Here is a 27,585-nt window from a genome sequence, read left to right as displayed (position 1 = left end):
TATTAATAATGAAAATCATTAGTTTTATTATTATAATAAAGGATTTAAATAATTTTTTACATCAAATTGTATTAATCTATATTTTATTTGACTAATGTTGATTTTAACTCCTTTTTTAATCTAGGATTAATTATTTTTAAAGTTAATGATAAATTTAAGTATTTTTAATTAAATTTTTGTAAAAAAAATTAGACTATTATTTATTTATTTTTATTTTAACATGCTAATATAAGAATGATATTATCGTTACTTAAGTAAAATATCATTAGTATAAAATGATGAATGAGTTTTATTAAAAAATGTGTTTTGTAGGTGATAATGTAGAAATTGTCAAAAAAAAAAATATAAATTAAAAGACATCCATTAGATTAATTTGATCAACCATGTTTAAAGACAACAAAATTTACGATAAAACATATGAAATTGAAAAAAAATACAAGCAATAATTTAAAGTGTTAGCATATTTAAAAATATATATATATTAATTCACAGTTACTTAAATTAAATAAATAATAAATTGTAGATATAGATTTTAAGCAATAACATTTTAGTTTTTTTTTTGTTCTAATGAAATTTTCAGTAGGAGTCCTAGGAGTCTGATGTATTAGAGAGCAGTGTCCAGAGGTTGAAGAAGAAGACGAAAAGTAGCAGTATCACCAGCGTCGTAGCAGACACTTCTGCAGTCGGATCCACCGGAAATCGAAGAGCATCAATGGCGTTGAACACGCGTATCTAGAGATCCGAACGTTACCATCGCCATCCTCGTTCATGCATTTCTGATTGAGCTCATTCTCGCCCTCACCAATGGACAAGTCAAGCGCTCTGGAGTACATCAACCAGATGTTCCCCAACGGTACGCCACAAATCCCAATCTCACTTGCAACGCTTTTATTCCAACGTTTCGCTTATCAAATCCGCGTTTCGCTATGCAGAGGCGTCTCTCTCCGGCGTGGAGCCGCTGATGCAGAAAATCCAGAACGAGATTCGCACCGTAGATGCTGGAATCCTCACCGCCGTTCGCCAACAGGTGTTAAAATCTCTTCAATTAACGTCGCCTGGTTTGGATTTGTTCCGTCGTTTTCGCTCTCTCATACCTCCGATTCTCTGATTTCAGAGCAATTCAGGAACTAAGGCGAAGGAAGATCTCGCAGCCGCCACACGTGCCGTCGAGGTATGCGCGCGTGGGAAGTAGTTTAGTTTCCTGCTTCGACCTTTGTGTTTCGACGCGTGCGTTTTATCAGTGCCTTGCTCTGTAAATGCAGGAGCTTATGTATAAGATCCGAGAGATAAAAACTAAAGCTGTGCAGAGTGAGACAATGGTTCAAGAAATATGCCGTGACATTAAGAAACTGGACTTCGCGAAGAAGCATATAACTACCACAATTACTGCACTTCATCGTCTTACAATGCTTGGTAAATCTTGCTTTTACGCCTCTGTTCTATAGTCTGTTGCATGCTTGGTAAATCTTGCTTGGTAAATTTTTTTGACGCGTAGACGCTTTTTTATCCTTTACTTCAACAAACTTACCTATTATATGGCAGTCTCTGCTGTTGAACAGCTTCAAGTGATGGCTTCAAAGCGTCAGTATAAAGAGGCAGCTGCACAGCTGGAGGTATCCAATATAATTACTGCACGGTTTACTGTTGTGTATCGCATTGTCCGCATTTGTGTGATTAACTGTTGATATCTCTGATTATTGTGTTAGTGTAGGATGTATTTGCATTGGAGCTTGTTAATGGGGTTTGCTTATTAGTTGTTTAGCAGTTTGAGGCTTTCAGTTGCCTCTGCAAAGCGTTACGGTTTTAACTTTTAAGCTTTATCATTGATTTTAAACAATAATATTTGATTGTTTTGCTTTTGCATATCTTTTCTTGCACTACATCTAGTGGTAAATTAGTTCACTAAAGAATTTTTAAAGGATCATTGATTGAGTCAAATGACATATTTCATTCTGTATTGAAGGGGAAATGTAGTTATTGTGATGTATAAGAAGGCATCTCCGTCATTGTAGATATGGAGAGAATTTTTATGAGAAGTAAAGTGATTTAATATGGTGTCTTCCCCGCAAAGGTGTCTCCTTGTAACATATCTTCCACATTTAATTCACCTTAGTCAAATGATAAAGAGTGGACAATGTATAGAAATTTTATCATAGGAAGGTTCTATCCTTGCTCATCTCTATAGATTTTCTAAGGATGTATAGCAAATAGGCTTTTTCTTAATTTTGGGGAGAAGGGGAGGAGTTACAAATAGGCTGTTGGATGTTTCAGCTCTAGTAACGAAACCTCATTAGATTTACCAGTTGTTTTTCTAATATCAATCCCCTTGATTTATTTTTTCTTCCGGGTGTACACCCCTTTTTTTCTTTGAATTTGTATCTGCAGGTGGTGGGATATGGCCTGGTTGTTTGTGATTGTTATTGCTGTATAGGCTACTGTTTGCATTAGTGCAGCAGCTAAGCATGTGGTTTCAGCTTGCCTGGATTTTGTAATTACTGAACATACAAATATCTGGAAAAGCTTATGGTTTATGTTTCAGACTGCAAGATATGATTAAACATGATTCTAAAATAAGAAACTTTTACGTTAAGTTGAGAATTAGATATTAAGTTTCACTACAAACTTACTTTTGAGACACTAAGTTCCCAAACATAAATCACTTCTCTTCAGATTCAATTTTAACTGGAATAATTTTTTCAAAATTAAAACCATCTACTATCAAATACATATATGGTTAAACTTATTTTGAAGAAATAATTGTTTATTTTTTTCCAGCTTCCTGAAAACCCTAAGCTATTATTTCTTATTTTATCCAGAAAGTGGTTCTTAAACCCGATGCTAAGTGCAATAATTCGCCCAAATACTGTACCTTTGAAGTCTTCTGTGGTTTATTCGGTCTTCAGTATTTGATCATGGTTTATGGTCCTTTTTTCATATATTTGATATAGAAAGTTATGCTTATTGTTTTAATTTACTAATCTGTAAACTCAACTTCTTTCTTTTGTTTGTCTATCGATTTATTCATGCTGTTATCTTGTATTTCAGGCAGTGAACCAGTTATGTAGTCATTTTGAAGCCTATAGGGATATCCCGAAGATCTTGGAACTGAGGGAGAAGTTTAAGAATATCAAGCAAATACTCAAGTCACATGTGTTTTCTGATTTTTCTAGGTATATTATTCTTACAGATTTCCATCTTCTGCTCTGTTTGGAAATCTCTACAGGCACTACAATACGAACTGGATTTACCATGTTTCTTTAGATTGCTCATCTATTATTTTTTCCTAATATTTCTTTTATGACTTGCTATTAACAGTACTTGTTGTAGAAGCTGTTTGATCCAAAGAGGCTATGTGTAACTGGCTTTCTCAATTTTCTGTTTTTGTCTCAGCTTAGGTACTGGAAAGGAGTCAGAAGAAACTAATTTGCTACAGCAGTTGTCTGATGCCTGCCTGGTTGTTGATGCATTAGAGCCTTCTGTAAGGGAAGAATTGGTAAATAATTTCTGCAATAGGGAGCTTACTTCGTATGAACAAATTTTTGAAGGAGCTGGTATGTTTGATTTATGTGCTACATTAATTGTATAAATTAATTCAGAGGGTTCTTGTCAAATTTCTATATTTTGTTATCTTTTTCCACATTTCTAGAGCTTGCGAAGTTGGACAAAACCGAACGAAGATATGCATGGATTAAGCGCCGAATGAGATCAAATGAAGAAATTTGGAAAATCTTTCCACTTTCGTGGCATGTTTCATATCGGCTCTGCATCCTATTTTGCAAGAAGACGAGGTATGGTATTTACTTGTTTATTCAAACCATCATAATATAAGTTGTATGACAACATTCACGCCTTCTTCATTAAAAAAACCATGGCCATAGTAAAACCCGTTTACCCATTGTGTGTTGCGAAATGACATTTTAATTTATTGAATATGAATAAATGTATTGCGGAAGTTTGGGAATGTTACTCGAACCTCGTTTTCCTTACATCTGACATTGAATTTCCGATCATTTACAAAAATGTTTTTGGATGTTTTGTTGTATATTTTATGTTATGGTTTTGCCAAAATGTTGTGATGGAATTAAGCATTTTACAGAATATTGTCATTTCAAATGTAATAAATTTAGTTCTGGTTATTGTATAGAAAACATTATTGGGTTTATGACACTTGTTTTTACAGAAAACAACTTGAGGACATTCTTGCTAATCTAAAGGAAAAGCCAGATGTTGGAACCTTGTTATTGGTAAGCCATTGAGTAATACAATACTGATGATACTGTTTTCTATCCATTTCCCATTCCCAGGACCTTTAATTACAATATAACTGTCAATGGATGTTCTTATGTTATTTTACAGAGGCTGGTTACAATGTACGAAAGCTGTCAATTTTGTATTTCAGATGAAAACACTTACATTTTTTTGTTATTTCGGTGTTTCATCTGTCAATTTCTTACAGGCTTTACAAAGAACTTTAGAGTTTGAGGATGAATTGGCTGAGAAATTTGGGGGAGGCACTCAAAACAGAGAAATTGCAAATGAGATCGAAGAAATCGGTAGGGGGACTAATTCTAGTAATAGTGCCTCCGATATCCGGAAGAAGTATGAAAAAAAGCTTGCTGCACATCAAGGAGGTGACACTGAAGTATGTTTTATAAATTTTTGAAGTTAACAGTGCTTATTTATAAGTTATTTTCTTCTCCTTTCAAAATTGTAATTATCAAATGATTGTCATGTTTTAATTTTTGTATAAATAGGAGAAAGATGGAACTAAAGATTTGGCAGTGCCTGGAGCTGGGGTACGGTCTCACTTGACTACAGTTCAATTTATATAATTGATTTTATAGATTAAGTACATATGTTTACATTGTGGTCTGAGATATTATGCTGTCATGACGATATAAATGCTTTAGGAATTAACCTTTTTGGTTTGTCTTTCAGTGATTTTTTTTCTTTCCTTTCTTGGTCACTGTTTTCTGCTGTGTGGCTATTTATGCAATAATTCCTAGTTAAGTTTGTGACACAACATACTTAGTACTTTCTTACACCCCCAAAGAGGATGTATTATACCTTATGACATTGCTTTTAGTTTAAAAAATCTCGAGTCAAGGTTATTTTCTCTTACTTTTTCTCCATAATAGAAACACAAGAATTTTGTGGATTATATTTTCTTGATTTCACAAATACTGTTGGTTGTAGTTGTGGCTTTGTTGGAGGTTTTCTCATTTTGTTCCTATTGGCCTATTTTGCCAAGACAAACCTGACAGACATTTGTGTTTTTTGGACAGTTCAACTTCCGTGGAATTATTTCATCTTGCTTTGAGCCTCACTTAACAGTATATGTAGAATTGGAAGAGAAGACGCTAATGGAAAGTCTGGAGAAACTAGTACAGGTAATTTGTGTATCACCTTTTAGAGGTGTTCTGTTATTTACTTATTTTTTTAATCTTGATTAAACGTTTCATTCACTATAGGAGGAGACATGGGATATTGAGGAGGGAAGTCAGAGTAATGTTTTATCCAGTAGCATGCAGGTGAGTCCTTCGATCTCTTAGCAGGTTATGTTAGAGCAGTGTAATTTGCCTCTTTATTATTTCATGTCTTGTCAGCTCTTAGAAGTTCTTATAGCTGGTATCTGCTTAACTGTTGTGAAAGACTAATGTGGCTAAATAGCTTAAATATTTTTTTGCCCCTTTCACAATCAGTTTTTGATATGCTTTGTATTTACTTGATTTCTCTGTGTCGTGCTACATAGTTGTTTCTTATTATCAAGAGAAGCTTGAAGAGATGCAGTGCTTTAACAAAGAACCAGACACTATTCAATCTGTTGAAGGTAAAGTTTTGTAATTTTTTAGTTTAATGTTTCTATTTTATATAAGTGATAATGCATAAGCTTTTAACTCATTTTCTGCCTTTTTATTTTCCTTGTTATGATAGTTGTGTAGCCATTGAAATCAAAATATAATGATGTACTATTGTTTGTGTCCAAATTTTGGACTATTGCTCATAATGTCCATTGAAATAAAAATTATGTCAACCTATTTACTTGTATCAGATGAACTTCATTAATAAAGAAAAAAAAAGTCCTTGCTCAAATAAAGTTGAAGGGTTCCATTCCATCTATTTGCTTATTAGTGGTTGTGCCTACTCAAGTATGACAATTACTTGAACTCTGTTAAAGATGGGATTCCTTGAATTGAGAACACTAGTAAAAGAAGCAGAATAATAGGCATCGTTTCAGTGAGTGTTGTAATATCATTAGTCCTTACAATGTTGTTATTATTTTAATGCACCTCTCTTAATGAAGCTTAATAATAGAGTGTTTTCCTCACATTTCAGTTTGATTAGAAGTTATTATCTTTTATTGTTAATGTGTTAGTCAAGAGTCCACTCTGGATGTTCAAAGTGTTTCTTTAGTGTTTATGTTTGGTTTCTGGGTATGAAACCTATCTAAAACAATCACTCACTCACAATCAAGAACTCATGCTGTAAAAAGAATAGATTTCTGTATTTCTATTCAACAAGGTACACATACAACACTATACGGGAGCCTAATCCCCCTCCACAGGATAAACGTTCCTGTCTATACTCAAATGAATACAAAAATTAATCATGCCCCCTGTACAGAACACACATCCTATTTATAAAGTCTCTCTTCCCCTTCCCACTAACTAACTAACTGTCAAAGAACTCTTCCCTCCTAACTGCCCTCTCATTTCTTCTTCCTTCTATCCTAAACCCATTATATTCTATCACCCTATATCCTATCATTACACCCCGTTGCAGAACAACCTTGTCCTCAAGGTTGGAACCGGGAAGCTTGATCTCATGGCTCCTCTTCATCCTCGTGTTATCATATGAAGGGAACCCACTGGTTACTACCCTCCAATTCAAGTCAGGAGGCTTGGGTGGTGGTCTATATGAGAGAATTATTGACTCCATTTCTTCCATTAATAAGAACTGCTCCTTTTCTAAGATTCCCCTAGACCATATGACTGTTCTATACTGCATTCTGACCTGTGACCTCTTACACTGTGGAGCACAAGTTTGCTTCTAAGACTGTTTGCACTGCTTCCATTCCTGAAGTTTCTTTCCTACCATCTTTACCTTTCACCACTGTGAGTAGTATAAGATGGCTAGTTAATAAAGATTCTGCAAAAAAAGCTGGAAATTCCTTTGTGGCTGTTACTAGAAGCTAGATCTGCAGGTGTTATAACCTCAGTAATTTCAGGAAATGGATCTGTAACAACCCTAGTGGATGCACCCATGGACACCCAGACCACAGCTGGGTCACTCACTCCCTGACACCACTGTTTTAACCCTAGACCTCAACAACTCTTCCCCTTTCTTCATTGTTTTGACATACCTACCACTCTATCTTCACTAAAAATAGCAGCTTTTGCAACTTTACTTGGAGAAGCAAGAGTTACAACCTTCCCATCATGGTCTTCATCTAATGTATTTTCTCTACCAACATTTGTCACATTATCCATCCTTACAGCAGCAACTTCTGCCACTTTCTCAACCACTTCCGCCCCAATGTCTTCATCACAGTTTTCGCCATTGCCTTCTTCACATATATTTTATTCTCTCCTCTCTTGCCCTCTAATTCTTGCAAAGCAATCATCACTCAAAACAACAATTTTTGACCCTCTACTCCCTGATGTGATGGTAAAAACATCCCCCTCACAGTATTGGACAACCCCTTCCTTTGCGCTGTTATCTGTTTCTCCTCCATCTAAAAGTTTCTTGGCTTTCTTGATGTCTAGCATACTATCTTGCACAACATCCTTACCTGTTTCTCCCTCTTTCTTTCCTTTCTTGTCAGATTTCTTACTTCTTTTTGAGCCCTTTCTGTGATTCTTGGATTTCTGCAGCATTTCTTTTATTTCTTGGATATTTCTTCTCCATACTGCTAGCTCCCTTTTCTGTTTGCTGGCCCACCTCTTCACAGATTCCATCATTCCCTCCAGGGCATTTATTCTTCCCTCCAAAGCCTTCACTCTTCCTTCCATCACAGTTCTCTCCCAATGATCCAACACTCCTCTCCTAAGGATATTTGGCAAGTCGGACCAATTGATAGGTTTCTAGGTATGAAACCTATCTAAAACAATCACTCACTCACAATCAAGAACTCATATTGTAAAAAGAATGGGTTTTTGTATTTCTATTCAACAAGATATACATACAACACTATACGGGAGCCTAATCCCCCTCCACAGAACAAATGTTCCTGTCTATACTCAAATGAATACAAAAATCAATCATGCCCCATGTACAGAACACATTTATAAAGTTTCTCTTCCCCTTCCCACTAACTAACTAACTGTCAAAGAAATCTTCCCTCCTAACTGCCCTCTCATTTCCTCTTCCTTCTATCCTAAACCCATTATATTCTATCACCCTATATCCTATCAGTTTAAGATAATATATTATTTTCCTCCTACATATTTTATGTCTTATAATTATATTTTTTTCCTTTCAAAAATAAAAAGAGAGAAGACAAAGAGTGAGTTATCTGATCCTGGAGTATCATGGCTTGTATCAGGTTAAACAGCATTTTCTTTTGCAGAACTGTTTGATATAATTAAGTGATGACACAAAATATTTGCCCCACATCTTATTCAAGAGTTTCCCGTTTTAGCTTATGTTAGTATTAAGTGTAGTTGAATGTGGTAGAAAAATTAGTAAGAAGGATGTGTCATCTTTGGCTATAGTGTTTTAAGTTTTGAAGTATTAAAAGTAGTATTTTTTAACTTTGTGGCTGAAAGTAAATTGATTTTCAATTGCAGTGCATACTGGATTGTAATGGGTCTAGCTTCATGCAGTTTATGACTTTATTCCCTTTCAATCTTTAGGTTTTCCAAAGAGTTCTCAAAGCGTATGCTACAAAGCTCTTTGCTAGACTCCCAAAGGGGGGAACTGGAATTGTTGCAGCAGCCACAGGCATGGATGGACAAATAAAGGTATTTTCAAAGCAACTGGTTATGCATCATAGTGAGAAGTTGCATATTAATGCTGTCAAACAGCTTTCATCATGTGTGTGTTTTTATTCTCTGGAAATGTTTAACAGACATCTGATAGGGACGAAAGAGTGATTTGTTACATTGTAAATTCAGCAGAATATTGCCACAAAACGGTTGGTTTCTTTGACCTTTTTCATCCATTTGATAACGAGTAAATGCCTGAAGACTGATTTACTGACTTTTAGCTTTGTACTTGATAGGCTGGTGAACTGGCTGAAAGCGTGTCTAAAATAATTGACCCTCAATATGCAGAAGGGGTGGATATGTCTGAAGTGCAGGTATTAATACCTTCTCTCTTAGTAAGTGTTTTTTTTTCTACAGCTCTCATTCTAACGGAGATATATACAGGATGAGTTCTCAGCCGTTATAACAAAATCATTGGTGACCTTGGTGCATGGTCTGGAAACTAAATTTGACATTGAAATGGCTGCAATGACCCGAGTGCCTTGGGGTACCCTTGAGAGTGTTGGTGATCAATCAGAGTCAGTTGAATTCCTTGATAAAATATATCAAATGATTATATATCTTATGACAAAGTTAATTATTTTAACTGTACTATTGTCATGCAGGTATGTTAATGCTATAAATTCGATCTTAACCACTAGCATTCCTGCACTTGGAAGTCTTCTTTCACCCATCTACTTTCAGTTCTTCCTGGACAAGGTGATCTCTATAACACAGATTAAATACATGCAACTTTTGTTTCTTTATGTGAAAGCTCAGGACAGTTTCTCTTATAGCATAATATTTACAGTTTTATAATTAATCAAGTATATATTATTTTTTTTATAATATAATCTTTTCTTTTGAATTTACTGTTCTGTTATTTCATATTCATCTTCATTTGTTTCTGAAATATCTACTGAAGTTTATTCTTGATAATATCTCCTGATAGTTTGTTACTTCAAGCATCCCTAGTAAACACATGATGTGTTAGTTGAACGTTTTTTAATCTAATATTTTATTTTAATCTGCAGCTTGCATCATCTCTTGGTCCACGCTTTTATTCTAACATTTTCAAGTGCAAACAAATATCAGAAACTGGAGCTCAACAGGTACTGACTATTGTTTTAATTCTTTCATTTACGTGAGTGGTAAAGTCAAGGCATAGTTTTTGACAGGTTCTTATTTGAGAGCTGGTTTATGTTTTATGGATAAACAAATTTATTATGGAAGTACTATGCAGAGGACAAGGTATCTTCCAAAACCCAAAATTAAAATTAAAGAAAGGAACGAAGGACCTCTTAAATACCCTAATCAGATCCCTGTGATGAACCCTTTAAAATGTCCAACATAGAAGATGGTTGTTAATTGCATGATGTCTCTGACTTTCTCTTTTGAAAGTTTTTAAATTGAACTTTCTTCATTCTTACTCTTAAATGATAATTTAATGAATTGAGCCATTTCTCTTGTCTATACCTGAAAAAGGTTTAGACTTTAGAGCCCATAATGTTCGCCCCCACCATAGTTTTTGGCAGGTAAAGTGTATAACCCAGAGTGTTCCTCTTTGTAAGGTACACCACAAACAAATGAACAAAAAGAGTACTACATTTGGCTGGGTTCTCCCCTGATCCTAGATTGTTCCTTTTGGGTGGAGTGCCCCACTGACTCAAGTTTTCATATATTCTCTGGATAAAGGACATACAATTATGCTAATGACTTAATTACATAATACACCTTAAAGGTACTTATCACCCAAATAAATCATAAATGAAAGATAAATCATATTTAGGTATATGGTCTTACTAAAATAAAAAGTTCCTTAAACTAGATTTCTTTTCAAAGATAAAATCCATAAAAATAAGAAATATATTAATATCTTAAATAACAACATGAATAACGCAATGACTCTTTTCTATTTTGTATCATGACTACAATTAAATATTTGATGTGGTAAGAAGAGCCCTTTGCTTCCTTTTGTAATCATAATAATCTAAGCTTCCAAGGAGCTCTTGCAACCCAATTTATGATGTTAATAAACTAACGAACTGATTTCTGCAGATGCTATTGGATACCCAAGCTGTTAAGACGATTCTTCTTGAAGTTCCTTCCCTTGGTAGACAGGTGATATAATTTGTATTTAATAGTTTCTACTGCTTAAATATAACTTGGTATGATGTTTGTACTGCAAGAAATATCACCATCATGATAACCTATGCTGTTCTGATGACCATTTGTCCCTCTCTCCTTGCTTACATTAATTTGACAACTCCATTTTCAAGTTTTTCTTTTCCGGGAATTTTCACTTTACTGTGCAAATGCTTCTTTTACAAGAAACTCAAAATATATTTCCAGCTCTAGGTTTGGGATGGACGATATTTATTGATCATAAAATTTCAAAGATAAAATACACATAAACCTGGACTAGAAATTGATATTTTAGAATCAAACCGAAGTGAATAGAAATTGATATTTCAGATTTTGTTGGATATCCATCTCTTTGAGTCAATGCTTAAAGAATCTACCTTCCCGTTGGTAGTAATGCTTAAATATCAATCAATACACGGTTTGTACTCTAATTTGCATTACAGTTCATTAAAATGAGAGGTGCTAGGATAGTGAGATAAGATTTGGTTGCCTAACTCGGAGACCAAGTAGGAAACAATAATAATCTGATTGATGTGACTTTCTTGACCAACCAGCTATTTTATGGCGCATATGAGCTTTATTGCACTGCATTGACAAAACTATCTTCAAGTAGTCTAGAATCCATTGTCAAATAAGTTAATAGTGAAAATGACATTGTGTTTACATCTCTACTTATAAATTTGTTGCATGCTTGTCACTGGTTTATCTCCTTAGACTAACTATTTTCTTTTTTTTTGTGATAGACATCAGGTGCTGCTAGTTATTCCAAGTTTGTGAGCCGCGAGATGAGCAAAGCTGAGGCCCTTTTGAAGGTTTGTTGTGCGTTTATTAGTAAAATGTTATTATGTAAAAATAATTGTGTTTGGGTTATAGCTTATTTGGTGTTAAGACATCTAAAGGAGTTTATTAATAGAAAAATACTTCAACCTAAAACTCAATCAAAGCCAACAGTGAAATTAATTCCTTCTGACAAATTTGTATGAATGTCCGTGATCAGGTTATACTTTCTCCAGTTGATTCTGTAGCAGATACTTATCGTGCATTGCTACCTGAGGGTACACCCATGGAATTCCAACGCATCCTGGAGCTTAAGGTTATAATTAGCTTGTTCTATCGAAANAACACATGCAGATCTGTGACTAGGATGGGGTTATATCAAAGATGTGAAAACTTTGCAAGAAATAACATCATTTGTGTGAACATCAAGAACTGCTTATTATTGTTTAAATTAAATGTGGTAGCTGAAGTTAGAGATTCCGCATATTCAAGCGCATCTCCTGTGAAATACCACAACAAACTATGCCAGCCCTTTGTTTAAATATGGTAACTATGCACATGTGCTCAGAATTTTTATGCCTTCAATTCATCCTTTGAGTGCAATATGCTTTATTTGAGTAGTCGACGTTTCTTCTATACTTTGATACCTTTTACTTTACTTTTAGTAAACAATAGGAATAGTTTGGTGCGTTTTTGCAACTTCAGCTAGGTAATGGAAGGAACCACATACAGAATATATACCAAAGACGTAGCAGGATTGTGTGTTTGCTTTCACTTTATACCCTTTCTTTCCACATATATTTGTATTTAGTGCTAAATATGCTTTCTGTTTTTAAGAGAAAATACATGCTGTGCACTAATAGTGTAAATCTGTTCTCAAAAGTTTTATGAATTTTTTTCAATAATTAATCTTTAAGATATGCCAATCTTGAATTTCTGATTCATTAATGTAAAAACAATCATTAAACCCTAAACATAGAGTGGTGGTAAAATGCTTTATAACAATCATTAAACTCTAAACATACCAGATTAAAGAATGACAGAGGATGGGGTGGAGCTACGATAGTGTTGAAGGGAGCCATGGTCTTTAAACTAAAAAAATAATTTTATTTATTTATTTTGAAATTGAAAATATTTGAGTAAGTTGATTAAATATATTTTTATATTAACATTTGAAATGTAACTGGTTAAAAAAAATAAATCAATTTATTTTAAAACTTAAAGATGAAAATATATAAAGTTAAGTTTTGAATAAATACAAATTTTAATTTCGATTAGAAACTAAAAACATATTCAATATTTTAAAAAGTATTGGCATGAATAAAAAAAATTGCAATAAATGTACTGTTATATTATTAGTAATAGTACTAATAATAATGGTTGCTTTAACCATACGGTATTATAGGTTATTGAAGTCTTTAGTTTGTATTTTTTGTAAATAGATCAGATTACCTTCAATAACTTAGGAATGTCTACAGCTGGGAGCATTAATAATATATTTCAGGAATTCAAACAATCCCAATGGTCATAATGAGACTTAAAAAATTTTGGCATACTACTTTCATTACTTATTCAATGTTAAAATGAGTCACCCTTAGATAATTTAGCTTATTTTTCTCTCTTTGATTATCTTAATCTTAGTTTCTTTAATTGTACAAGTTAATACTTGGATTAATTGCTGCGCTTATTGACTTAACATTTAACATATATATAAAACATATTTTGAAAAAGTATGTCACGTAATAATATAAATGAAGATAAAATTACAAATATTTAAAAATAGAAGTGATACATGTATAAGACAAATAACGGACTGTATATGAAAAAACTAAAGTTTTTTTATGGAAAATGATACTTGAACAACCATTTTTGACAACATTTAGACACGCGCACACGTGTCAAAATCTGAGTGGTCCATTTTCATTTAATTTTTCCAACTGGACCACTCAGATTTTGACACGTGTGCGCGTGTCTAAATGTTGTCAAAAATGGTTGTTCAAGTGTCATTTTCCTTTTTTTATATGGAAAGCGATATTATGTACAAAATATACTAAACCAAATACATGTAAAGGAAAATTATATACATGATGATATGAAAAAATATAGAAAATAATACATTAAAAAATGTGTAACTTCATGTCAAATTAACTAAATTAATAAATGTTTAGAGCTTATGAAGAAAAATGACAAATGTTTGTTTTACCTTCTTTTTCAAATACACTAGAACATCCTACAATAGACATATTAGTTGGGTGGCTTGCAATATAACCATGTCAAAATGAAAAAAGAAAAAGGAAAAGTTAACAAATTTATCTATTAAGGTTCTTAATAAAGTATTAATAATGAAAATCATTAGTTTTATTATTATAATAAAGGATTTAAATAATTTTTTACATCAAATTGTATTAATCTATATTTTATTTGACTAATGTTGATTTTAACTCCTTTTTTAATCTAGGATTAATTATTTTTAAAGTTAATGATAAATTTAAGTATTTTTAATTAAATTTTTGTAAAAAAAATTAGACTATTATTTATTTATTTTTATTTTAACATGCTAATATAAGAATGATATTATCGTTACTTAAGTAAAATATCATTAGTATAAAATGATGAATGAGTTTTATTAAAAAATGTGTTTTGTAGGTGATAATGTAGAAATTGTCAAAAAAAAAAAATATAAATTAAAAGACATCCATTAGATTAATTTGATCAACCATGTTTAAAGACAACAAAATTTACGATAAAACATATGAAATTGAAAAAAAATATAAGCAATAATTTAAAGTGTTAGCATATTTAAAAAAATATATATATTAATTTACAGTTACTTAAATTAAATAAATAATAAATTGTAGATTTAGATTTTAAGCAATAACATTTTAGTTTTTTTTTGTTCTAATGAAATTTTCAGTAGGAGTCCTCGGAGTCTGATGTATTAGAGAGCAGTGTCCAGAGGTTGAAGAAGAAGACGAAAAGTAGCAGTATCACCAGCGTCGTAGCAGACACTTCTGCAGTCGGATCCACCGGAAATCGAAGAGCATCAATGGCGTTGAACACGCGTATCTAGAGATCCGAACGTTACCATCGCCATCCTCGTTCATGCATTTCTGATTGAGCTCATTCTCGCCCTCACCAATGGACAAGTCAAGCGCTCTGGAGTACATCAACCAGATGTTCCCCAACGGTACGCCACAAATCCCAATCTCACTTGCAACGCTTTTATTCCAACGTTTCGCTTATCAAATCCGCGTTTCGCTATGCAGAGGCGTCTCTCTCCGGCGTGGAGCCGCTGATGCAGAAAATCCAGAACGAGATTCGCACCGTAGATGCTGGAATCCTCACCGCCGTTCGCCAACAGGTGTTAAAATCTCTTCAATTAACGTCGCCTGGTTTGGATTTGTTCCGTCGTTTTCGCTCTCTCATACCTCCGATTCTCTGATTTCAGAGCAATTCAGGAACTAAGGCGAAGGAAGATCTCGCAGCCGCCACACGTGCCGTCGAGGTATGCGCGCGTGGGAAGTAGTTTAGTTTCCTGCTTCGACCTTTGTGTTTCGACGCGTGCGTTTTATCAGTGCCTTGCTCTGTAAATGCAGGAGCTTATGTATAAGATCCGAGAGATAAAAACTAAAGCTGTGCAGAGTGAGACAATGGTTCAAGAAATATGCCGTGACATTAAGAAACTGGACTTCGCGAAGAAGCATATAACTACCACAATTACTGCACTTCATCGTCTTACAATGCTTGGTAAATCTTGCTTTTACGCCTCTGTTCTATAGTCTGTTGCATGCTTGGTAAATCTTGCTTGGTAAATTTTTTTGACGCGTAGACGCTTTTTTATCCTTTACTTCAACAAACTTACCTATTATATGGCAGTCTCTGCTGTTGAACAGCTTCAAGTGATGGCTTCAAAGCGTCAGTATAAAGAGGCAGCTGCACAGCTGGAGGTATCCAATATAATTACTGCACGGTTTACTGTTGTGTATCGCATTGTCCGCATTTGTGTGATTAACTGTTGATATCTCTGATTATTGTGTTAGTGTAGGATGTATTTGCATTGGAGCTTGTTAATGGGGTTTGCTTATTAGTTGTTTAGCAGTTTGAGGCTTTCAGTTGCCTCTGCAAAGCGTTACGGTTTTAACTTTTAAGCTTTATCATTGATTTTAAACAATAATATTTGATTGTTTTGCTTTTGCATATCTTTTCTTGCACTACATCTAGTGGTAAATTAGTTCACTAAAGAATTTTTAAAGGATCATTGATTGAGTCAAATGACATATTTCATTCTGTATTGAAGGGGAAATGTAGTTATTGTGATGTATAAGAAGGCATCTCCGTCATTGTAGATATGGAGAGAATTTTTATGAGAAGTAAAGTGATTTAATATGGTGTCTTCCCCGCAAAGGTGTCTCCTTGTAACATATCTTCCACATTTAATTCACCTTAGTCAAATGATAAAGAGTGGACAATGTATAGAAATTTTATCATAGGAAGGTTCTATCCTTGCTCATCTCTATAGATTTTCTAAGGATGTATAGCAAATAGGCTTTTTCTTAATTTTGGGGAGAAGGGGAGGAGTTACAAATAGGCTGTTGGATGTTTCAGCTCTAGTAACGAAACCTCATTAGATTTACCAGTTGTTTTTCTAATATCAATCCCCTTGATTTATTTTTTCTTCTGGGTGTACACCCCTTTTTTTCTTTGAATTTGTATCTGCAGGTGGTGGGATATGGCCTGGTTGTTTGTGATTGTTATTGCTGTATAGGCTACTGTTTGCATTAGTGCAGCAGCTAAGCATGTGGTTTCAGCTTGCCTGGATTTTGTAATTACTGAACATACAAATATCTGGAAAAGCTTATGGTTTATGTTTCAGACTGCAAGATATGATTAAACATGATTCTAAAATAAGAAACTTTTACGTTAAGTTGAGAATTAGATATTAAGTTTCACTACAAACTTACTTTTGAGACACTAAGTTCCCAAACATAAATCACTTCTCTTCAGATTCAATTTTAACTGGAATAATTTTTTCAAAATTAAAACCATCTACTATCAAATACATATATGGTTAAACTTATTTTGAAGAAATAATTGTTTATTTTTTTCCAGCTTCCTGAAAACCCTAAGCTATTATTTCTTATTTTATCCAGAAAGTGGTTCTTAAACCCGATGCTAAGTGCAATAATTCGCCCAAATACTGTACCTTTGAAGTCTTCTGTGGTTTATTCGGTCTTCAGTATTTGATCATGGTTTATGGTCCTTTTTTCATATATTTGATATAGAAAGTTATGCTTATTGTTTTAATTTACTAATCTGTAAACTCAACTTCTTTCTTTTGTTTGTCTATCGATTTATTCATGCTGTTATCTTGTATTTCAGGCAGTGAACCAGTTATGTAGTCATTTTGAAGCCTATAGGGATATCCCGAAGATCTTGGAACTGAGGGAGAAGTTTAAGAATATCAAGCAAATACTCAAGTCACATGTGTTTTCTGATTTTTCTAGGTATATTATTCTTACAGATTTCCATCTTCTGCTCTGTTTGGAAATCTCTACAGGCACTACAATACGAACTGGATTTACCATGTTTCTTTAGATTGCTCATCTATTATTTTTTCCTAATATTTCTTTTATGACTTGCTATTAACAGTACTTGTTGTAGAAGCTGTTTGATCCAAAGAGGCTATGTGTAACTGGCTTTCTCAATTTTCTGTTTTTGTCTCAGCTTAGGTACTGGAAAGGAGTCAGAAGAAACTAATTTGCTACAGCAGTTGTCTGATGCCTGCCTGGTTGTTGATGCATTAGAGCCTTCTGTAAGGGAAGAATTGGTAAATAATTTCTGCAATAGGGAGCTTACTTCGTATGAACAAATTTTTGAAGGAGCTGGTATGTTTGATTTATGTGCTACATTAATTGTATAAATTAATTCAGAGGGTTCTTGTCAAATTTCTATATTTTGTTATCTTTTTCCACATTTCTAGAGCTTGCGAAGTTGGACAAAACCGAACGAAGATATGCATGGATTAAGCGCCGAATGAGATCAAATGAAGAAATTTGGAAAATCTTTCCACTTTCGTGGCATGTTTCATATCGGCTCTGCATCCTATTTTGCAAGAAGACGAGGTATGGTATTTACTTGTTTATTCAAACCATCATAATATAAGTTGTATGACAACATTCACGCCTTCTTCATTAAAAAAACCATGGCCATAGTAAAACCCGTTTACCCATTGTGTGTTGCGAAATGACATTTTAATTTATTGAATATGAATAAATGTATTGCGGAAGTTTGGGAATGTTACTCGAACCTCGTTTTCCTTACATCTGACATTGAATTTCCGATCATTTACAAAAATGTTTTTGGATGTTTTGTTGTATATTTTATGTTATGGTTTTGCCAAAATGTTGTGATGGAATTAAGCATTTTACAGAATATTGTCATTTCAAATGTAATAAATTTAGTTCTGGTTATTGTATAGAAAACATTATTGGGTTTATGACACTTGTTTTTACAGAAAACAACTTGAGGACATTCTTGCTAATCTAAAGGAAAAGCCAGATGTTGGAACCTTGTTATTGGTAAGCCATTGAGTAATACAATACTGATGATACTGTTTTCTATCCATTTCCCATTCCCAGGACCTTTAATTACAATATAACTGTCAATGGATGTTCTTATGTTATTTTACAGAGGCTGGTTACAATGTACGAAAGCTGTCAATTTTGTATTTCAGATGAAAACACTTACATTTTTTTGTTATTTCGGTGTTTCATCTGTCAATTTCTTACAGGCTTTACAAAGAACTTTAGAGTTTGAGGATGAATTGGCTGAGAAATTTGGGGGAGGCACTCAAAACAGAGAAATTGCAAATGAGATCGAAGAAATCGGTAGGGGGACTAATTCTAGTAATAGTGCCTCCGATATCCGGAAGAAGTATGAAAAAAAGCTTGCTGCACATCAAGGAGGTGACACTGAAGTATGTTTTATAAATTTTTGAAGTTAACAGTGCTTATTTATAAGTTATTTTCTTCTCCTTTCAAAATTGTAATTATCAAATGATTGTCATGTTTTAATTTTTGTATAAATAGGAGAAAGATGGAACTAAAGATTTGGCAGTGCCTGGAGCTGGGGTACGGTCTCACTTGACTACAGTTCAATTTATATAATTGATTTTATAGATTAAGTACATATGTTTACATTGTGGTCTGAGATATTATGCTGTCATGACGATATAAATGCTTTAGGAATTAACCTTTTTGGTTTGTCTTTCAGTGATTTTTTTTCTTTCCTTTCTTGGTCACTGTTTTCTGCTGTGTGGCTATTTATGCAATAATTCCTAGTTAAGTTTGTGACACAACATACTTAGTACTTTCTTACACCCCCAAAGAGGATGTATTATACCTTATGACATTGCTTTTAGTTTAAAAAATCTCGAGTCAAGGTTATTTTCTCTTACTTTTTCTCCATAATAGAAACACAAGAATTTTGTGGATTATATTTTCTTGATTTCACAAATACTGTTGGTTGTAGTTGTGGCTTTGTTGGAGGTTTTCTCATTTTGTTCCTATTGGCCTATTTTGCCAAGACAAACCTGACAGACATTTGTGTTTTTTGGACAGTTCAACTTCCGTGGAATTATTTCATCTTGCTTTGAGCCTCACTTAACAGTATATGTAGAATTGGAAGAGAAGACGCTAATGGAAAGTCTGGAGAAACTAGTACAGGTAATTTGTGTATCACCTTTTAGAGGTGTTCTGTTATTTACTTATTTTTTTAATCTTGATTAAACGTTTCATTCACTATAGGAGGAGACATGGGATATTGAGGAGGGAAGTCAGAGTAATGTTTTATCCAGTAGCATGCAGGTGAGTCCTTCGATCTCTTAGCAGGTTATGTTAGAGCAGTGTAATTTGCCTCTTTATTATTTCATGTCTTGTCAGCTCTTAGAAGTTCTTATAGCTGGTATCTGCTTAACTGTTGTGAAAGACTAATGTGGCTAAATAGCTTAAATATTTTTTTGCCCCTTTCACAATCAGTTTTTGATATGCTTTGTATTTACTTGATTTCTCTGTGTCGTGCTACATAGTTGTTTCTTATTATCAAGAGAAGCTTGAAGAGATGCAGTGCTTTAACAAAGAACCAGACACTATTCAATCTGTTGAAGGTAAAGTTTTGTAATTTTTTAGTTTAATGTTTCTATTTTATATAAGAAGTGATAATGCATAAGCTTTTAACTCATTTTCTGCCTTTTTATTTTCCTTGTTATGATAGTTGTGTAGCCATTGAAATCAAAATATAATGATGTACTATTGTTTGTGTCCAAATTTTGGACTATTGCTCATAATGTCCATTGAAATAAAAATTATGTCAACCTATTTACTTGTATCAGATGAACTTCATTAATAAAGAAAAAAAAAGTCCTTGCTCAAATAAAGTTGAAGGGTTCCATTCCATCTATTTGCTTATTAGTGGTTGTGCCTACTCAAGTATGACAATTACTTGAACTCTGTTAAAGATGGGATTCCTTGAATTGAGAACACTAGTAAAAGAAGCAGAATAATAGGCATCGTTTCAGTGAGTGTTGTAATATCATTAGTCCTTACAATGTTGTTATTATTTTAATGCACCTCTCTTAATGAAGCTTAATAATAGAGTGTTTTCCTCACATTTCAGTTTGATTAGAAGTTATTATCTTTTATTGTTAATGTGTTAGTCAAGAGTCCACTCTGGATGTTCAAAGTGTTTCTTTAGTGTTTATGTTTGGTTTCTGGGTATGAAACCTATCTAAAACAATCACTCACTCACAATCAAGAACTCATGCTGTAAAAAGAATAGATTTCTGTATTTCTATTCAACAAGGTACACATACAACACTATACGGGAGCCTAATCCCCCTCCACAGGATAAATGTTCCTGTCTATACTCAAATGAATACAAAAATTAATCATGCCCCCTGTACAGAACACACATCCTATTTATAAAGTCTCTCTTCCCCTTCCCACTAACTAACTAACTGTCAAAGAACTCTTCCCTCCTAACTGCCCTCTCATTTCTTCTTCCTTCTATCCTAAACCCATTATATTCTATCACCCTATATCCTATCATTACACCCCGTTGCAGAACAACCTTGTCCTCAAGGTTGGAACCGGGAAGCTTGATCTCATGGCTCCTCTTCATCCTCGTGTTATCATATGAAGGGAACCCACTGGTTACTACCCTCCAATTCAAGTCAGGAGGCTTGGGTGGTGGTCTATATGAGAGAATTATTGACTCCATTTCTTCCATTAATAAGAACTGCTCCTTTTCTAAGATTCCCCTAGACCATATGACTGTTCTATACTGCATTCTGACCTGTGACCTCTTACACTGTGGAGCACAAGTTTGCTTCTAAGACTGTTTGCACTGCTTCCATTCCTGAAGTTTCTTTCCTACCATCTTTACCTTTCACCACTGTGAGTAGTATAAGATGGCTAGTTAATAAAGATTCTGCAAAAAAAGCTGGAAATTCCTTTGTGGCTGTTACTAGAAGCTAGATCTGCAGGTGTTATAACCTCAGTAATTTCAGGAAATGGATCTGTAACAACCCTAGTGGATGCACCCATGGACACCCAGACCACAGCTGGGTCACTCACTCCCTGACACCACTGTTTTAACCCTAGACCTCAACAACTCTTCCCCTTTCTTCATTGTTTTGACATACCTACCACTCTATCTTCACTAAAAATAGCAGCTTTTGCAACTTTACTTGGAGAAGCAAGAGTTACAACCTTCCCATCATGGTCTTCATCTAATGTATTTTCTCTACCAACATTTGTCACATTATCCATCCTTACAGCAGCAACTTCTGCCACTTTCTCAACCACTTCCGCCCCAATGTCTTCATCACAGTTTTCGCCATTGCCTTCTTCACATATATTTTATTCTCTCCTCTCTTGCCCTCTAATTCTTGCAAAGCAATCATCACTCAAAACAACAATTTTTGACCCTCTACTCCCTGATGTGATGGTAAAAACATCCCCCTCACAGTATTGGACAACCCCTTCCTTTGCGCTGTTATCTGTTTCTCCTCCATCTAAAAGTTTCTTGGCTTTCTTGATGTCTAGCATACTATCTTGCACAACATCCTTACCTGTTTCTCCCTCTTTCTTTCCTTTCTTGTCAGATTTCTTACTTCTTTTTGAGCCCTTTCTGTGATTCTTGGATTTCTGCAGCATTTCTTTTATTTCTTGGATATTTCTTCTCCATACTGCTAGCTCCCTTTTCTGTTCGCTGGCCCACCTCTTCACAGATTCCATCATTCCCTCCAGGGCATTTATTCTTCCCTCCAAAGCCTTCACTCTTCCTTCCATCACAGTTCTCTCCCAATGATCCAACACTCCTCTCCTAAGGATATTTGGCAAGTCGGACCAATTGATAGGTTTCTAGGTATGAAACCTATCTAAAACAATCACTCACTCACAATCAAGAACTCATATTGTAAAAAGAATGGGTTTTTGTATTTCTATTCAACAAGATATACATACAACACTATACGGGAGCCTAATCCCCCTCCACAGAACAAATGTTCCTGTCTATACTCAAATGAATACAAAAATCAATCATGCCCCATGTACAGAACACATTTATAAAGTTTCTCTTCCCCTTCCCACTAACTAACTAACTGTCAAAGAAATCTTCCCTCCTAACTGCCCTCTCATTTCCTCTTCCTTCTATCCTAAACCCATTATATTCTATCACCCTATATCCTATCAGTTTAAGATAATATATTATTTTCCTCCTACATATTTTATGTCTTATAATTATATTTTTTCCTTTCAAAAATAAAAAGAGAGAAGACAAAGAGTGAGTTATCTGATCCTGGAGTATCATGGCTTGTATCAGGTTAAACAGCATTTTCTTTTGCAGAACTGTTTGATATAATTAAGTGATGACACAAAATATTTGCCCCACATCTTATTCAAGAGTTTCCCGTTTTAGCTTATGTTAGTATTAAGTGTAGTTGAATGTGGTAGAAAAATTAGTAAGAAGGATGTGTCATCTTTGGCTATAGTGTTTTAAGTTTTGAAGTATTAAAAGTAGTATTTTTTAACTTTGTGGCTGAAAGTAAATTGATTTTCAATTGCAGTGCATACTGGATTGTAATGGGTCTAGCTTCATGCAGTTTATGACTTTATTCCCTTTCAATCTTTAGGTTTTCCAAAGAGTTCTCAAAGCGTATGCTACAAAGCTCTTTGCTAGACTCCCAAAGGGGGGAACTGGAATTGTTGCAGCAGCCACAGGCATGGATGGACAAATAAAGGTATTTTCAAAGCAACTGGTTATGCATCATAGTGAGAAGTTGCATATTAATGCTGTCAAACAGCTTTCATCATGTGTGTGTTTTTATTCTCTGGAAATGTTTAACAGACATCTGATAGGGACGAAAGAGTGATTTGTTACATTGTAAATTCAGCAGAATATTGCCACAAAACGGTTGGTTTCTTTGACCTTTTTCATCCATTTGATAACGAGTAAATGCCTGAAGACTGATTTACTGACTTTTAGCTTTGTACTTGATAGGCTGGTGAACTGGCTGAAAGCGTGTCTAAAATAATTGACCCTCAATATGCAGAAGGGGTGGATATGTCTGAAGTGCAGGTATTAATACCTTCTCTCTTAGTAAGTGTTTTTTTTTCTACAGCTCTCATTCTAACGGAGATATATACAGGATGAGTTCTCAGCCGTTATAACAAAATCATTGGTGACCTTGGTGCATGGTCTGGAAACTAAATTTGACATTGAAATGGCTGCAATGACCCGAGTGCCTTGGGGTACCCTTGAGAGTGTTGGTGATCAATCAGAGTCAGTTGAATTCCTTGATAAAATATATCAAATGATTATATATTTTATGACAAAGTTAATTATTTTAACTGTACTATTGTCATGCAGGTATGTTAATGCTATAAATTCGATCTTAACCACTAGCATTCCTGCACTTGGAAGTCTTCTTTCACCCATCTACTTTCAGTTCTTCCTGGACAAGGTGATCTCTATAACACAGATTAAATACATGCAACTTTTGTTTCTTTATGTGAAAGCTCAGGACAGTTTCTCTTATAGCATAATATTTACAGTTTTATAATTAATCAAGTATATATTATTTTTTTTATAATATAATCTTTTCTTTTGAATTTACTGTTCTGTTATTTCATATTCATCTTCATTTGTTTCTGAAATATCTACTGAAGTTTATTCTTGATAATATCTCCTGATAGTTTGTTACTTCAAGCATCCCTAGTAAACACATGATGTGTTAGTTGAACGTTTTTTAATCTAATATTTTATTTTAATCTGCAGCTTGCATCATCTCTTGGTCCACGCTTTTATTCTAACATTTTCAAGTGCAAACAAATATCAGAAACTGGAGCTCAACAGGTACTGACTATTGTTTTAATTCTTTCATTTACGTGAGTGGTAAAGTCAAGGCATAGTTTTTGACAGGTTCTTATTTGAGAGCTGGTTTATGTTTTATGGATAAACAAATTTATTATGGAAGTACTATGCAGAGGACAAGGTATCTTCCAAAACCCAAAATTAAAATTAAAGAAAGGAACGAAGGACCTCTTAAATACCCTAATCAGATCCCTGTGATGAACCCTTTAAAATGTCCAACATAGAAGATGGTTATTAATTGCATGATGTCTCTGACTTTCTCTTTTGAAAGTTTTTAAATTGAACTTTCTTCATTCTTACTCTTAAATGATAATTTAATGAATTGAGCCATTTCTCTTGTCTATACCTGAAAAAGGTTTAGACTTTAGAGCCCATAATGTTCGCCCCCACCATAGTTTTTGGCAGGTAAAGTGTATAACCCAGAGTGTTCCTCTTTGTAAGGTACACCACAAACAAATGAACAAAAAGAGTACTACATTTGGCTGGGTTCTCCCCTGATCCTAGATTGTTCCTTTTGGGTGGAGTGCCCCACTGACTCAAGTTTTCATATATTCTCTGGATAAAGGACATACAATTATGCTAATGACTTAATTACATAATACACCTTAAAGGTACTTATCACCCAAATAAATCATAAATGAAAGATAAATCATATTTAGGTATATGGTCTTACTAAAATAAAAAGTTCCTTAAACTAGATTTCTTTTCAAAGATAAAATCCATAAAAATAAGAAATATATTAATATCTTAAATAACAACATGAATAACGCAATGACTCTTTTCTATTTTGTATCATGACTACAATTAAATATTTGATGTGGTAAGAAGAGCCCTTTGCTTCCTTTTGTAATCATAATAATCTAAGCTTCCAAGGAGCTCTTGCAACCCAATTTATGATGTTAATAAACTAACGAACTGATTTCTGCAGATGCTATTGGATACCCAAGCTGTTAAGACGATTCTTCTTGAAGTTCCTTCCCTTGGTAGACAGGTGATATAATTTGTATTTAATAGTTTCTACTGCTTAAATATAACTTGGTATGATGTTTGTACTGCAAGAAATATCACCATCATGATAACCTATGCTGTTCTGATGACCATTTGTCCCTCTCTCCTTGCTTACATTAATTTGACAACTCCATTTTCAAGTGTTTCTTTTCCGGGAATTTTCACTTTACTGTGCAAATGCTTCTTTTACAAGAAACTCAAAATATATTTCCAGCTCTAGGTTTGGGATGGACGATATTTATTGATCATAAAATTTCAAAGATAAAATACACATAAACCTGGACTAGAAATTGATATTTTAGAATCAAACCGAAGTGAATAGAAATTGATATTTCAGATTTTGTTGGATATCCATCTCTTTGAGTCAATGCTTAAAGAATCTACCTTCCCGTTGGTAGTAATGCTTAAATATCAATCAATACACGGTTTGTACTCTAATTTGCATTACAGTTCATTAAAATGAGAGGTGCTAGGATAGTGAGATAAGATTTGGTTGCCTAACTCGGAGACCAAGTAGGAAACAATAATAATCTGATTGATGTGACTTTCTTGACCAACCAGCTATTTTATGACGCATATGAGCTTTATTGCACTGCATTGACAAAACTATCTTCAAGTAGTCTAGAATCCATTGTCAAATAAGTTAATAGTGAAAATGACATTGTGTTTACATCTCTACTTATAAATTTGTTGCATGCTTGTCACTGGTTTATCTCCTTAGACTAACTATTTTCTTTTTTTTTGTGATAGACATCAGGTGCTGCTAGTTATTCCAAGTTTGTGAGCCGCGAGATGAGCAAAGCTGAGGCCCTTTTGAAGGTTTGTTGTGCGTTTATTAGTAAAATGTTATTATGTAAAAATAATTGTGTTTGGGTTATAGCTTATTTGGTGTTAAGACATCTAAAGGAGTTTATTAATAGAAAAATACTTCAACCTAAAACTCAATCAAAGCCAACAGTGAAATTAATTCCTTCTGACAAATTTGTATGAATGTCCGTGATCAGGTTATACTTTCTCCAGTTGATTCTGTAGCAGATACTTATCGTGCATTGCTACCTGAGGGTACACCCATGGAATTCCAACGCATCCTGGAGCTTAAGGTTATAATTAGCTTGTTCTATCGAAATCTCTGGTTGATTGATTGCTGGTTTTTGCATTATTTCTTTGTTCTAGACCTCTGTTTATGGAGATGAGGTCTGCCAAGGCTGCTCGTATAGAATATAGGAAATAAATTTATGATTATGTTCACGACTGATTCATTGTCAATTAATTATAGGAAATAAATTATTCAGTTCATTGTCAATGAGGCTTATTAATTCTAGCTGAACAGTCATAAGCAAATGTCATCCTCTAAGGATAGTAGCAGCAATGTTACATGGAAAATTTGAGAAGCTAACAAAGAAGCACTTAGAAGACTCAATTGGTGAAAATTAGTAATTTATCAAATCTGTCATTGGAGCAGATCAAGGATCTGTAATTCAATGGACATTAAATCTAAGGAAAGTAGTGCTATATTGCAAACTTGAGGAGCTTGCATGGAAACACTTGGAATATGTTCAAAATTATATGAAGGTACTGATATAATTGCTGAAGAATCGGACTGATGAGGAGCATGCATTGCATAAATTCAACTGAAAATATGTACAAAATAAACCAATATTTCAATTAACTATATTAGTTAATATTCAGTAATGGTTCATGCTTTGCTTATGGATTCTATCACATGAGGCAAATCATTTGGTTTTTCAGATCCAACTGAATGTATGATTTGTAATGTGTGGATGATTTGAGTTGTGTTTTCAGGGTCTGAAAAAAGCTGATCAACAAAGCATTCTTGATGACTTCAACAAACTTGGGCCTGGAATTAAGCAAACTCAGGTTGCACCTACAATTGTTCCAGCTGCTCCTCCAGTAGCTCCTGTAGTACCTAGCCCCTCTGCGGTTGGACTCATAGCATCGAGAGAGGATGTTCTAACTAGAGCTGCTGCACTTGGACGAGGAGCTGCCACCACTGGGTTCAAGCGGTTCCTAGCTCTAACAGAAGCTGCCAAAGACCGGAAAGATGGTCCTTTCAGAAAGCTCTTTAATCCATGATCAAGAGAGTGCTACAACCCCAATTTTTTGGCCGGTACCCTAAGCCTTTAGTGTTTTTTTTCTTCTCTTTCATTCTTTATGTAAGTTTAATATCATGTTCATCTCATTTCACTTGAACAACTGAAAGCTGATAATAAAGAGATCTGTCTACAAATTTGTATCA

The 27,585-nt window shown here is 34.1% G+C and overlaps 2 protein-coding genes across 2 annotated transcripts; both read left to right on the top strand.

The window, feature by feature from the left end:
- The first annotated feature begins 582 nt into the window (after window positions 1–582).
- On the top strand, window positions 583–14,958 carry LOC124848666 (vacuolar protein sorting-associated protein 53 A). Its single transcript, XM_088115919.1, has 24 exons — window positions 583–853; window positions 933–1,027; window positions 1,115–1,171; window positions 1,263–1,413; window positions 1,543–1,613; window positions 3,046–3,170; window positions 3,391–3,551; window positions 3,647–3,788; window positions 4,181–4,244; window positions 4,457–4,642; window positions 4,755–4,796; window positions 5,286–5,390; window positions 5,472–5,531; window positions 5,753–5,830; window positions 8,856–8,963; window positions 9,071–9,136; window positions 9,224–9,301; window positions 9,372–9,505; window positions 9,593–9,686; window positions 10,001–10,078; window positions 11,025–11,087; window positions 11,855–11,923; window positions 12,109–12,246; window positions 14,806–14,958. Exons 1-24 carry the CDS (start codon window positions 805–807, stop codon window positions 14,956–14,958), a joined length of 2,367 nt encoding a protein of 788 aa, XP_087972045.1. The 5' UTR covers window positions 583–804.
- Window positions 14,788–27,585, top strand: LOC124848667 (vacuolar protein sorting-associated protein 53 A-like). The gene is made up of 24 exons (XM_047326420.2): window positions 14,788–15,075; window positions 15,155–15,249; window positions 15,337–15,393; window positions 15,485–15,635; window positions 15,765–15,835; window positions 17,268–17,392; window positions 17,613–17,773; window positions 17,869–18,010; window positions 18,403–18,466; window positions 18,679–18,864; window positions 18,977–19,018; window positions 19,508–19,612; window positions 19,694–19,753; window positions 19,975–20,052; window positions 23,080–23,187; window positions 23,295–23,360; window positions 23,448–23,525; window positions 23,596–23,729; window positions 23,817–23,910; window positions 24,225–24,302; window positions 25,249–25,311; window positions 26,079–26,147; window positions 26,333–26,428; window positions 27,132–27,585. The coding sequence occupies exons 1-24, from the start codon at window positions 15,027–15,029 to the stop codon at window positions 27,420–27,422; spliced, it is 2,463 nt and encodes an 820-aa protein (XP_047182376.2). The 5' UTR covers window positions 14,788–15,026; the 3' UTR covers window positions 27,423–27,585.

This window comes from Vigna umbellata, chromosome 5 (assembly GCF_029865625.1).
Source record: "Vigna umbellata cultivar VRB3 chromosome 5, Vumbellata_1.0, whole genome shotgun sequence".
NCBI classification, from domain to species: domain Eukaryota; kingdom Viridiplantae; phylum Streptophyta; class Magnoliopsida; order Fabales; family Fabaceae; genus Vigna; species Vigna umbellata.
This window is presented reverse-complemented; position numbering and strand designations above follow the sequence as displayed.